Source organism: Triticum aestivum, chromosome 7B, assembly GCF_018294505.1.
Source record: "Triticum aestivum cultivar Chinese Spring chromosome 7B, IWGSC CS RefSeq v2.1, whole genome shotgun sequence".
Lineage (NCBI taxonomy): Eukaryota > Viridiplantae > Streptophyta > Magnoliopsida > Poales > Poaceae > Triticum > Triticum aestivum.
Window position 1 is genome coordinate 684764528 of NC_057813.1, and position 13925 is coordinate 684778452.

General features: G+C 45.1%; 1 protein-coding gene across 1 annotated transcript; it reads left to right on the forward strand.

The window, feature by feature from the left end:
- Window positions 1–12546: 12546 nt before the first annotated feature.
- On the forward strand, window positions 12547–13679 carry LOC123161722 (transcription factor IBH1-like 1). Its single transcript, XM_044579529.1, has 2 exons — window positions 12547–13142; window positions 13231–13679. The coding sequence occupies exons 1-2, from the start codon at window positions 12666–12668 to the stop codon at window positions 13231–13233; spliced, it is 480 nt and encodes a 159-aa protein (XP_044435464.1). The 5' UTR covers window positions 12547–12665; the 3' UTR covers window positions 13234–13679.
- The last annotated feature ends 246 nt before the right edge of the window (window positions 13680–13925 follow it).

The following is a 13925-nucleotide window of genomic DNA, read 5'->3' on the forward strand; positions in this document are numbered from 1 at the left end:
AGCCTTGTTGAGGTCCTTGAAATCGACGCATAGGCGCCAGGATTTGTCCTTCTTTGGTACCATCACCAGGTTTGCTAGCCAGTCCGGATGTTTTATATCTATGATGAATCCGGCCTCCAATAGTTTGGCTAGCTCCTCTCCCATGGCCTATCTCTTGGGTTCGAAGAAACGCCGAAGAGCATGTTTGACTGGCTTGAATCCTTTTAGGATGTTTAGGCTGTGCTCGGCCAACCTGCGTGGGATTCCTGGCATGTCTGAAGGGTGCCTGGCAAAAATGTCCCAATTTTCGCGTAGGAATTCTCGTAGAGCGGCGTCTACATCAGGGATTAATTATGCCCCGATGGAGGCCGTTTTTGTAGGGTCCATTGGATGGACTTGGAATTTGACTATTTCGTCCGCCGGTTTAAAGGAGGTGGACTTGGATCTCTTATCGAGTATCACATCGTCCCTATTCACCGTGGAGCGCAGCGCAGTGAGTTCCTCGGCCGCTAGGGCTTCAGATAGTGCCTCAAGGGCCAGTGCGGCTGTCTTGTTTTCGGCGCGGAGTGCTATGTCCGGGTCACTAGCAAGAGTGATGATTCCGTTGGGCCCGGGCATTTTGAGCTTCATGTACTCGTAATGGGGTATGGCTTGAAAAATTGTGAATGCTTCTCGCCCTAATAGAATGTGATATCCGCTGCTGAACGGGGCCACTTGGAACGTGACCTCCTCAGACCTGTAATTATCCGGCGTGCCGAACACCACATCCAGTGTGATTTTTCCTGTACAACATGCTTCCCGACTGGGGATTATTCCTCTAAAGGTTGTGCTGCTTCGCTCAATGCGGCTCCAGTCTATTTCCATTTTTCGGAGGGTTTCCTCGTAAATGAGGTTCAATCCACTGCCACCATCCATGAGTACCTTGGTAAGGCAAAATCCGTCCACTAATGGACTGAGGACCAATGCAGCTGGTGCTCGGGCTGTTCGGAATTTAGGTTCTTCACTGGCATTAAAGGTAATAGCCGTGTCACTCCATGGGTTTATTGTTGCTACTTGGTAGACTTCGGCAAGGCTGCGGAGTATTCGTTTCCGCATATTATTTGATGCAAAAGTCTCGAAGACTGTTAATACCGTACTGGTATCCCTGGGCTGGTGTTCTAGAGTTAGAAGCTCTTCGCCACTTTTGGCCACCTGCCATAGTATCCAACATGCTCTAAGGCTATGAGTTGGAGTGGCGCCCTCTGTACTATGAACTTTGCAGGGTCCATTGAGCCATCCTTCCAGTACGGTTCCATACCCTATAGAGGGCTTTTGCTTTTTGGTGTTTAACCCAGGTGCCTGGCGATAATGCACCCTTTTATTTCGGACTGGGGTTGTATTCAGGGCCGGATTGTCCAAAATTTGATTTCGGTTTTCCAGGCGCTTTCTATCGCACAGTACTTTCGTACTATGGACGCCAAGTCAGCGAAGCATGTAATTTCACGACGACTTACGGCGTTGAGGATTCCCTTGTCCGTGCAATTATTGCAGAAGAATGAAATTGCGTCCTCCTCGCGGCAGTCCTTTATCCTGTTCATAACCAGGAGGAATCTGGCCCAGTAATGGTGTACTGTTTCTGCGGGCTCTTGCCGGATTTGGGATAGATCGCTTATGTTTGGGTGGCGGGTGGAATTAAATTCGGAACCCCGTCCAATTTAAGACTCAGGGGCCAAGTAGTTTCCGAACTTGGAAGCTTGGGTTCTTGGATGTTGTCCAATGAATCTAGCCCGCTGCCTGACTTTAGGTTCAGGGCTTGAGTAACGTCCTCTCCTCCGCGGGAATCCGGCATGGAGGGATCGGAAATCCGGACATAGCTAGTCCTTAAGATAGAAGAAGGGTCGCCGTATTGTTCCTCTACCACAGCAACGTGATGGGTAACCTGGGGAGAGTTAATCTCTCTCAGATCGGATTTAGGCCCAATCTGATCATAGTCTGTAGCGACTCCCCGGGCGGCGATGCGATCCAAGAGCTCGTTTAAGAAAGAGAGCTCCATCGGATCTAACTGCTCGGCGAGTTCCAAGTTAACGTGAAGATTGCTTTCGATGACCCGAGAAGTCATCGTCGGCGCGGCGGCCGAACAGGCGGTCATAAGAAAACCGCCTAGCCGGAGAGTTTGGCCGATAGCCAAAGCTCCTTTAGCAACAGTGTCGTCTTTAAAGATGAGATGATGCATCCTTCCTGATGGCGACGGTACAGAGGAACTCTCAATGAAAGCACCAATGTCGGTGTCAAACCCGGAGGATCTCGGGTAGAGGGTCCCGACTGTGCGTCTAGGCGGATGGTAACAGGAGACAAGGGACACGATATTTTTACCCATGTTCGCCCTCTCGATGGAGGTAAAACCCTACTCCTGCTTGATTAATATTGATGATATGGGTAGTACAAGAGTAGACCTACCACGAGATCAGAGAGGCTAAACCCTAGAAGCTAGCCTATGGTATGATTGTTGTTCATCCTACGGACTAAAACCCTCCGGTTTATATAGGCACCGAAGAGGGGTAGGGTTACACAGAGTCAGTTACAATGATAGGAGATCTACATATCCGTATCGCCAAGCTTGCCTTCCACGCCAAGGAAAGTCCCATCCGGACACGGGACGAAGTCTTCAATCTTGTTTCTTCATAGTCCAGGAGTCGGGCCAAAGATAATAGTTCGACTATCCGGACACCCCCTAATCCGGAAATCCCTCAGGTGCGATGCCCTTTTGTCCCGGTTCGTGTCTCAAACCGGGAATAAAGGGCCCATTTGAACCGGGACTAATGCCTTTAGCCGCTCGAACCGGGACTAATGCTCACATTAGTCCCAGTTTGTAATGCAACCGGGACTAATGTGTATATTGTACTGTGACCAAAGCCCTGTTTTCTACTAATGTACTGGTGATCGTCGTAAGAGGCACATATCGGTTGCAGTAGTGTTCATTGTAGAGGCACATATCGGTTCCAGTACACGCACGGAACAAAAGGGATGCGAGGGACATAGTCCATCGTCAGCGCCGTTAGATCGGTCGCCCCGGTTCCAGGCCAATGGTGCTAGTGAGCGGTGTGCAGACGGATCGGCCGGCGAGGTAGCGCTCGGCACTGTACGCGAATGAATTGGAAGGCGAGGTAGCGCTCGGCATTGTACGTTGACAGATCGGTCGAGCAAAGTAGAAAACAGCAAACTAGCACATGGTAAGTGCTAGACATGAGCAACTTTGCGATCCACATGTACGTGTTGGCTAGCTGCTGCCGATGGATGGATGCGTGGTGAGTGAGTACGCTGGTTGTGGGAGGAGTGATCGAACTATTCTACTCAGCGCGCGTGGAGGTGCGCTCGAAACAACGATCGAGCGCAGCGGCGCTGGCTAGCCGCACGCCCATGGCTGAGTATTAGTAGAGATCAGCTGACATTTTCGGCTTTCCCAAACACTGGTAAGCAAAACTTTTGCATGATGGTCACGTGCATTGTAGGATCACATAGTAATGCCACAACAGAATATGATGTGCCAGATTTGCAAGAACAACATGCAAATATTTTCCTAATGCATCCCAAATCTAACATATGTGTAGTAATGTGCATGTGTGCTACAATGTACTCCCTCCGTAAACTAATACAAGAGCATTTAGATCACTACTTTAGTAATCTAAACACTCTTATATTAGTTTACAGAGGGAGTATGTTCCATATTTTGCCGAAGCATGGCTTTAACGGAGTAAAATTTGAAAGGAATTGTCTTGAGTACTATAGCCATGGTGGCTAACTCTCTTGAGATAAATGACTACAAAACACGGTGCATACATTGGAGCTATATATATACTTGCATGTTGAATGGGAGCTAGGAAGAATGTAATAACTTATCGGATGGCTGGTGCTGCCTAACTTTTATGATGAGTTATTGAATTGCTGTACATTTTCTTAGAAAAATAGTAAGTGCCATGAGATTATATATTCACTCCACCAACAAGCAAGCTCGCCGTACTTGGATTGATATTAAGATCAATCCTTTTTTGGCAATAAACCATTACTACGGTTCGTTTTACACAAAGGAAGAAGGGAAACATGTGCATGACAGCCACAAGCGCGGATAAGATGGAACAGACCGTGCATTCCGGAGACATCACCCATGTTTGAAGGGAACAATATATCTGTGAGACAAACTAACCGTGTGACTAATCAGTAGACATGGGAGTTTGGAATTAAGCTTTGTGGATCGAAAGCCAGAGCAGACAAAAGCTCGGATGAACAAGCGAAGAAATGCATGCATATGCTCACGGTAGGGAGAGACAGAGCAGGCTGTCGCCTGTCCAGCGTGACCGCAGACACGTGAATGTTGGGCCGTATTTGCTGAGTTCATTACAAGACTAGCCGGTTCCATACTTCTGAATCTCATGGTAGAAGAGATCCAGTACTGTTTCGATCCACAGGTACTACATATCTGTGTCGGATAAGATGGTGGGATTGAGATGTGATGTAGGATAACGTATATATGTTTTTTATATACACCACTGTGACTTCTACGCTGACATAAAGTGTTAGTGATAAACTAGGATATATCTAATAGAATGATAAATTGCCTATCTATGATCACCACGTGAGAAGCGCGTGAAGCTAGCTCCTCTCCAAATCAGCCATGGGCGAGTTCAAGTAGATCTCACAAAAAGCGCATTTGCTGTGTGTCAGTCACTAATAATTTTTATTGCCCCGCAGCTACTTCCCACACATTCAATCCAACCATTGGGTCAAAATCAACCGAAACTAAACTTCTTCCAGTCATCCGACAAAATAGGTAGTCCGAAAAAAACGGGATGATCATGTGCACGATAAAGGCTTTTACGTTCGCGTTCCGTTCACAGCGCCAACCGCGCCCGCTCACGCATGCGCATGGACTCGAGCCAGCTGGTCCACCAGGCCCCACGCGTGCTCCTCTATTATCACAATTCCAGCTGCGTATACATACAGTCAAATCGTATCTGACAGTGGGAACCTCCCCTAGAAGATTCTTTACCCAGTCCGCCCACGTCTCCCCCTCTCCCTCCCTCCCAATCCCACTCCTCTGAGATTCAGACGCCGGAGATTCTGAAGAGGCTGCTTCCCTTCTTACCGTCGAGGAGGCCCAGCACCAGCACGCCCTTGATTCCTCTCGTCTGAGGATGCTGCCCTGCTGCCATTGAGAAAGCCCGCCACGGCGACGACCACCACCGTCTTCCGGGCAGATGCACCCGTCCCCTCCGATGACCATGACGGCCACATCCACCCCGAGCAAGCCCTGAGGAATTAGGTGACCCCTCCCATTCTTTTGTAAAATCCAAGCAACAATCTGCTGGACGCAAGATTTTCCATCGGATCTTGACCAGCAAGCCGTATGCGACTTTTATTTTGATCCAGATTTTCCTTTGCGTTCTTGTGTGTGCATGTCTTCGGCCGAGCAAACTGGAAAATTGATGCACATATGTCCTCCCGTGTGTGCATATCCAGATCCTTGTATATCTTTTTTTTGTGGGTCAGATTCTTGTATATCACTTGTATAACTTTCTAGCAGTTTCGGTGAACAACTTTTTTGTCACCTAAAATTCAAATTGCGTTGCAGGCATGGAGGAACTACTTTTTTTGGTTGTCAAATATTGGAACTGCTATATCAAAACTGAAGAATTTGTCCAAAATTTTCATTCTTTTATTAGTACTTTTCAGTTTATTGCTCTGCACTTCTTGGATAAGTTGTAGGAAACTGGGTTCGGCTTGGAAGTACTTTTTTCGACTGTAAAGATCTTGAACTGTGAAACAAATCATTCTAACCAGGAGATTTATTTCTTCATATTGGTCAGCACAATGCTAAAGACCAATTTGCCTATGGAGAGGCATGCTGGGAAGGTTTACACCCCTGCGCTGTTCAAACTCTTCAATAAGCATGCTTCAAATCTGCATCGTGCTAGGTCGAGAACACCCTGGTCATAAACGATACATATCGTGTGATACACATTTATGCAGAGCGTAGAGAAATCTGGTCAAAAAAATCTTACAACGTTTGAATCGTGGTTTAGATGAATAATACTACAAATCAAAGCTGCTGGGACATATGCTCAATGTCCTGATGTCGTTTATCAATTCAATGTTGATCTTTCTTTTATATCATTTTGTATGCTCTGTGTTTGAGAATGTGACAACAAATTCTGCGACAAATGCATGAGTATTTTGTTTGGAAGTATGTTTAAGATCATGAAAAAAATGTCTATGATACTGTTGTGGCAAGGGAGGTTATTAGTCTGATACTGATATTTCATTAACTTGCATATTCATGCATTCCTACGGGACCAACCATATCTGAAGCTAACGGATTGTGCAACAATAAAGTTCTTCCATTCTGATGTATGATCGGAAACAACTTCATTTTGTGTTTATATAGTCATTCCAGTAGTTGCATATCTATACATATGCTGGGCCAACAACGGTCTGTTACGCCTGACATGAATAACCAATGGGCAAACCTTCAAGTTCTAGTATGCATCATGTTAGTAACCCAATAGCTCAGCCATGAAGACCTGTTTTGCACTGCCATTTCAGCATTTGGGTTGGCTTTAAGTTAATCCACGGTGCTTTGGAAATGAGGCATGACGAAGTAATGTACATATCACACCGAGAAAACTGACAGCAATTTTGCTTTATATATCAGACATTAGTAGGAAGGTTTTAGACGGAAATTCAATTCGGCTCCTGACATATGTACATTACTTCATTTTGAGAACATTAGAATTCGGCTCCTGACATATGTACATTTGGCTCCTGACATATGTACATTCGGCTCCTGACATATGTACATATGTACATTAGTAGGAAGGTTTTAGACGGAAATTCAATTCGGGCCCAAAAATAATTTTTAATACGTCAAAAAAATTATGAGAACATTTTTATGTGTTCTTAGCCACATCCAAATGCTAACTGCAAATTTTGAGGCAAAAATTCTGATACGTACATAAAAAATATGTAACAAAGAACTAAAATGACCGCTTACTTATATCGAATTATCGATCCAATGGTTTCAAGCATTGTTAGTTCAAGCACTTCATTTAAGTCAAGGTGATGTTAGTTCAAGCACTTTGTTTTCGCGTGGGACGTACTTATGAGATATGCACCGAAGGACTTTTGCGTAGTTAGTTTTTCTTTCATTGTTTGCGCTCTAATTTCGTTTGGCTGGAAGTTATGAAATTGAGCAGCAAGAGGGGTGGTTAATGGATCAATCCTGAATGTCTCCATCAGCATGTATGTCAACTTAAAAACTTTGTTCATGCACGTGGATCACTTGAGAGATCGATACGGAATAACTTTACCCTCATCCATAACAAACTAAGAACTTTGCTCAAGCTTGTGGCGCACTTAATATACCGGGTAAGAAGGACTCTACCTTTTTTTATCTCTTGTGATGAAAACTTTGTTCATGCATGGTGCGTGTGACGTACTTAAGAGTTTATCAAAATTTTATCTCTTATGATGAAAACTTTGTTCATACACATTACGCACTTGAGAGATCGATATAGAAGAACTTTATCATCGCCAATAAAAAATTAAGAACTTTGCTCAAGCGTGTGGTGCACTTAATGTATAGGGCACGGAGGACTTATGAACAATTTATATCTTTTGATGAAAACTTTGTTCATACATGTTGCGCACTTGAGAGATCGATCCGGAAGAACTTTACCGTCATCCATAACAGTTTAACAACTTTGCTTAAGTGTGTGGCGCACTTAAGGTATAGGGAACGAAGGACTTATCAAAATTTTATCTTTTTAGCATGAAAACTTTGTTCATACATGTTGCGCACTTGAGAGATTGATCGAAAAAACTTTACCATCATACATAACATTTAAGAACTTTTCTCAAGTGTGTGGCGCATTTAAGGTATAGGGCATGAAGGACTTATCAAATTTTCATCTCTTACAATGAAAACATTGTTCATGCAGTCCACTTGCTTTGGTGCATCTTGTTTGCATTGCCTTGGGCGGAAGCGAGGCCGGCGACGGCGTCGAGAGTCGGTGGGTCATCCATGACGAGCGGCCGGGAGCGCGAGTGAGAGGGAGTTTTTTTGGAAAGACTGGTGGGCCAGAGGGACGAGTAGGCGGGCGTCGCATGTGTTCGTTTCATGTCCGCGCCATCGCAAACGAGACCCAAATTTGTCCGCGCGGCGGTCCTCTTCAAGGCCGACGACGGTCACCACCAGCGTGTAAGTCGACTTTGACGGCTAACTTGCATGGCTCATACCAATAAATTATGGTTCCTGTTTTGAGCTGCTTTATTAAATGACGAAGGACATGTATGCACTACTATACTATAGCACTGCTCGTCATCACTAGACACTATGTATCGTATAACCATCGATTTGCACTTTATATCCTGGCTTGCGGTCCTCTCATGGTTGACCGCGAAGAACTTTAAAGACAGTGGACATGTGTAGCTGAAGGCGGGCCTCTTGCACTCAAGCACGGATAACTTTTATGTTATATTGATTGGTAAGTTTTTTCAATGGGGATCTTGGGAAACCAACCTATGATTATTCTGATATGGTCATCACCAGACACTACTCCCTCCGTCCGTGAATAAGTGTACATCTAGCTTTTGTTCTAAGTCAAAGTTTTAAAATTTTGACTAACTTTATAGAAAATAGTAGTAACATATATGACATCAAATTGATATATTATCAAAGTACATTTCAAGACGAATCTAGTGATACTAATTTGGTGCCATAAATGCTTTTACTTTTTCCTATAAAGTTGGTCAAAGTTGTAAAACTTTGACTAAAGACAAAAGCTAGATGTATACTTATTCGCGGACGGAGGGAGTATGTCCTGCATAACCATCGATGCACACTTTATATCCCCTTATAGTCGGCGGTGAAGAACTATAGAGACAGTGGACATGTGTACCTGGCAGGCCTCTTGCACTCGAGCACGGAGAACTTTTATATTATATTGACCAGTAAGTTTTTTCATTCGTGGTCTTGAGTAACCAACCTTACAATTCTTGTGATATTGTTATCACTAGACACTGCATTCCGCATAACCCTCGATGTGCACTTTATATTCTCGGTTGCGGACCTCGTGTCGTCTACTCCATAGACCTTTAGAGAGAATTGACATATAAATAAAAAAACTCTTAACAGAACCTTAGCGTTCATTTGTACTGTTTCCATAATGTTCAAAATATTTTTTGTGTTATACAAAATATTATACATCCTTCAAAACTTCAAAATGTTTTATTTACATCAATAGATTCATTTGTATTTTTTTCACAATGTTCTAGAACTTCAGAGATTATGTGCTTATTTTTCAAAAATCCGTCCTCCATTTAGATGGGGTCCCAAAGCACGTACAACTCAAGGAGTACTTGTCGTGTACGTGAAGTAATGATGAACATTACTCGCCAAAAAAAGTAATAATGAACATTGTGCTTTGAATAATAGCGTATTTTTCAAAAATAGAGTTTTTCTTCATATCGGCGTGCAAAACTTATGTGGCGCTTTGCATTGTCGATGTCTCCAAATTTCCAGTCCAAACCAATGTACAATTTCTTTTATGTTTTTGAATTAGTTGTACATGGTGTCAGTGGTTCTTTTGGACTAACTAGTAAGCATTTTTTATTACCTGAAACAGAATACTCCAAAGCTTGCTGATATAATCTAAAGAGTACAAAGTACTCCCTCCGTTCCCAAATAATTGCCTTTGTAGCCATCTCAAATGAAATACAACATACAGATGTATGTAGACATGTTTTAAAGTGTAGGTTCACTCATTTTGCTCCGTATGTAGTCACTTGTTGAAATTTCTAGAAAAATAATTATTTAGGAACGGAGGGAGTAGAACTTTGTTCTCGTACTTCAAAGAACCTTTTAGCACCTGTGTTTTAAATTTGGCCATATCACATTGCACGCGCTCCATACAATTTGCACAGTCCGTGGATAAATTAATATTACCAGTCCATACAGTGGGCAGATAAATTGGTATACTAGTACTACTAGTACAGATCCTAAGCTCTGCCACATAATAAAAGGAGGACGGAGGGATAGATGCACGTGAAGGACCTGACAACAACATAGACCTGGTCCCACCACCTGTCCTGGAATACAGCTCCATATACTCGCTGCCGAGAATCATGGGAGAGTTGGAATACTCTGCGGTGCTGACAACGCAGCGGGCCTTGTTGATTTGACGTCCCGTGGATGCGCGACTCAGGTATCCGCTGTGAATGGAACGCGCTGGTAAAAAACCGCCTTCTCATGTGCATTCATGCACGGCTCAAATGTTCCGAACAATTTCATGCCTTTTCCGGGGCAAAGGAAAAATTAAAGGGTTTAGCTGCTGCCTGCCGCAAGCGCCATGCAGTCCAATGCAATGTCCTTCCATCGTTCAGTTAGCACACACCTACGTACTCGCTCGGCCTGCAATTCTTCATGGAACTGTATAGACCGCTCCCCGTTAAGCTCCCACGCACATCAGTTGCCGGCGTCCATCCTCTGCAGCAACAGATTATGTAAGGTAAACATTATGTCTACACAACTGCTCAATTTAAGTTGCACATTGCAATATCGGAGGAAATCTGACATACATGTCTTGACTACACACGCTAGCACCCGCCACATGCACGTCAACATACAGCCCCAGCCAGCTCGGAGGGTAGAGCTGAGGCCAAGTGCCATCGCCGCCCTGAGGCCCCATGTGCGGGCATGTGCGCGCGTCTTGTCCTTACCTCCGGAGCACCCTTGTCTGCAACTTAATGTCCAAAGCTATTTTTGCCGGTGACCATGGCACGGGAGCCAGCCAGCTCAGTAAGATTATGCTATCATCATCATATGCTTGAGACTTTGGGAGACGTTAATTAAGCAGCAGGCTTGTGGACATCTTGGATCATACTTGTCCATCCTGTATCCACAGTTCCATACACAGCATACGACAACACGGAATGATAATACGTACAGCTAAGGGCCTAAGGCACAGGCAATTTGTGATGATGAGACGTTTGAGATGTCTTTATATACGCAAGTGGGCATGTGTTGTGCTGTACTCCGCACCTTATATAGCTCAGCTCCCTTTCAACTTTTGGAGCCATTTATGTGCGATCATGACATGTGAGCCAGCTCACTATTGTATCATCATGCGCTTGGGAGACCTTAAGCTTGTGGACATCTCGTGTCCTACTTGCAGGCGCCGTCGAGGTACCTGCCCTCCACCCCGACCCCATGCCGGGGGGCTGGTAGAGATGACATCGGATGGAGAAAACTCTGGATGACTCGCTCATCCCGACGGGGGCAACAACCAAAGTCACTGTTTTCCTCCTTGCAGGTGCCGTCGAGATCCCTGCCCTCGATCCCGCCCGGGTGAAGACCCAAAATCTCCTTGGATTGGGCAGCGGCAGTACTGCTTGTGCCGTGCCTTTCTTGGAGGCGTCGCTTGGGGCGTTTGGGTGCGCGGTTAGAGGAACTACATACGGAGGGGATGGGAGCAGTGGCAGTACGTGGTGTTTGCGAAGGAGGAGCGTCGTGGCATCTGGCACATCGAAAACGTTGGGTCTCGGCGGCATGGAGCAACGGGGTCTCGGCGGTGGGCGTGTGATGATGGACGAGTGCAGGATGATGGCATTGTCTCACATCATGGTGGCGTCGACGGCAGCTAGGCCTGGCAAGGTCGATGCATCAGTACAGCTCTAAAGATGGATCGGTGGAAGACGGTGGCGGTGGCCTCTGAGAGTGCTCCTGACGGCCCCAAACCCGGCAATGTGGCTTGGTTGGGGCCTCCGGTTTTTTATGTTAGATCTGGTGTGAGGTCTGTTTGGTATTCGGCCCGGACTATCGACACCCCTTCATCAAGTGGATAGGAGTAGCGACAGATGTTGCCAAAATGGTGGCTTCAGACGTACTGAGATACTCCCTCCGTTTTTGTTTACTCTACGTACTAGAGTTGACTAAAGTCAAACTTCGTAAAGTTTGTTCAAATTTATAAAAAATACAAACATTTATTATAACAAATACAATTGTATTAATTTGTTATTGTACACGTTAATATTTTTGTTTATAAATGTTGTCAAACTTTACAAAGCTTGACCTTTGACTAAAGCTAATACACAAACTAAAGAAAAGAAGGTAGTATTACTTTGAAAGGCATTTTTGAATAATTAATAAAATGGCTACATGCATCGTCCAGATGCAGAAGCGGGGGAAGTTCCTCCTTTTCAAAAAGAATCTCGGGTCTTACTTGTCCGTTCTACGTTCATGCATAGCATACGACAAGACATCATCATCATGGAAAAATAATAGCACGTCGACAGCAGGGAAGAATGTGCTCGCCGGTCGCAATTAAATGCCATTAGCATGTGGTTCTGTACTTTTGAGCTTCAAGTCGCCGACACAAGGTATACATCATGAAAAGGAGGAGCATTAATATCCAACATCAACAGTAAAGATCATTCGTGCATGAGTGAGAGATTATGATTCAGACGACACATGCTATATGGCACCATGTTGAATTAAGGTGTACTACTTAGTGACACCACATGCCGGAGACCAGTCCTATTTAAGCAGCAGGAGCGCCCATGTTTCTGCGCCAGCAAGTACATCATATCATCCATCGACATTACTAATCACAGCAAGTACATCCTGTCTTTGCTCCAGCAAAAGAACAGAAACAACCATGCAATGTCCTAGAACCAGCACCAAGTCCTTCAAGCAGGCATTCCTCAAGAACCTCCTCCTCAGCCTCCAGCTACAGGCACACCCGAACACGTCCTTTGGCGGCAGCACTAGCCTCCACGAGAGGAAGCGCGCCGTCAAGTCCTCCGTGGTCGTCGCTATGGCGACTGCACACGGTGGTGGAGCGAGATGGCCCAAGGCCATCTTGGCTCCGGCGTCCAGAGCGTGCAAGGTACAGATGTGCCGGAGGATCGTGAGGAGGTGCCGCGGCTGCAAGAGGAGCTACGTTGCGGGGAGGCTCCTGAGGAGGAGGACCATGGCGCTGAGGGAGGTGATACCGGGAGGCCGGGACGCCACAGTCGACGAGGCCACCCTTCTCCGTGAGGCCATGGACTACGCCGTTCACCTGCGTGCTCAGGTCGACGTGCTCCGCCAGCTCTCCGAAGCCGTGAAAAGATCCAGCTCCATGGCTCGGCTGGTACGTCAAAAGTTTTAGTTGCTTAATTCCATTTACTGCTAAGTTTCATTGTGTAAGTAACTAATAGGTCGCTCAACGGGGCGTGCAGTGATTCCTGATCTTTGTGTACACTTGGAGAAAAAGAGGCATTATTTAGTATGATGCGGTGGCGTGCCGGTGCCTTTGCAAAAAGAAAGACATGGTCTCCAAGATGATTGATGATCAGGGAGTGGTGAAGAATATATATCAGGATTTTCTCTTGTTCTTTTGGGAGGAGGCGCCACTTTTGTAGTGGCACACACTCTCTAGGCAGCGGGACACCGATCGGCTAGGCGGAGTGATAAATCTTATAGTGGCAGGCCGTCAACTCGCTTCGGCTCTTAGCCGTTGATCGGTTTGCTCCGACGAGCCTTTGTATCCCCTTTATTTTTTATTTTTTATTTCGGGTTGCATGAAATAACTCCACCAAGCAGACCATTTTATCTTCTTCTCTGCATTTGACTTGTTGTATAGAAGCGGTGCTTTATCTATAAAGTGGGGGAAAATCATGTTTCAAGAGGATAAATGTTGAGCTGGAGGAGAGTGAAATGAGAAAGAAATAAAAGGACTTGTTTTCTCTTAATTAAGACATGATCTCTAGCAATGATATCCCTCACCATATTTAGGTATTCTGTAACGATAAGATTAAGAGTTAACTCATTGTACATCACATTTTTATAGCCTTTTTAAAATTATGTGGCAAACTTAAGATAAGACAGTCTTACCAACCAATATAGATGGTCTTAAGTTATACACACTATCACC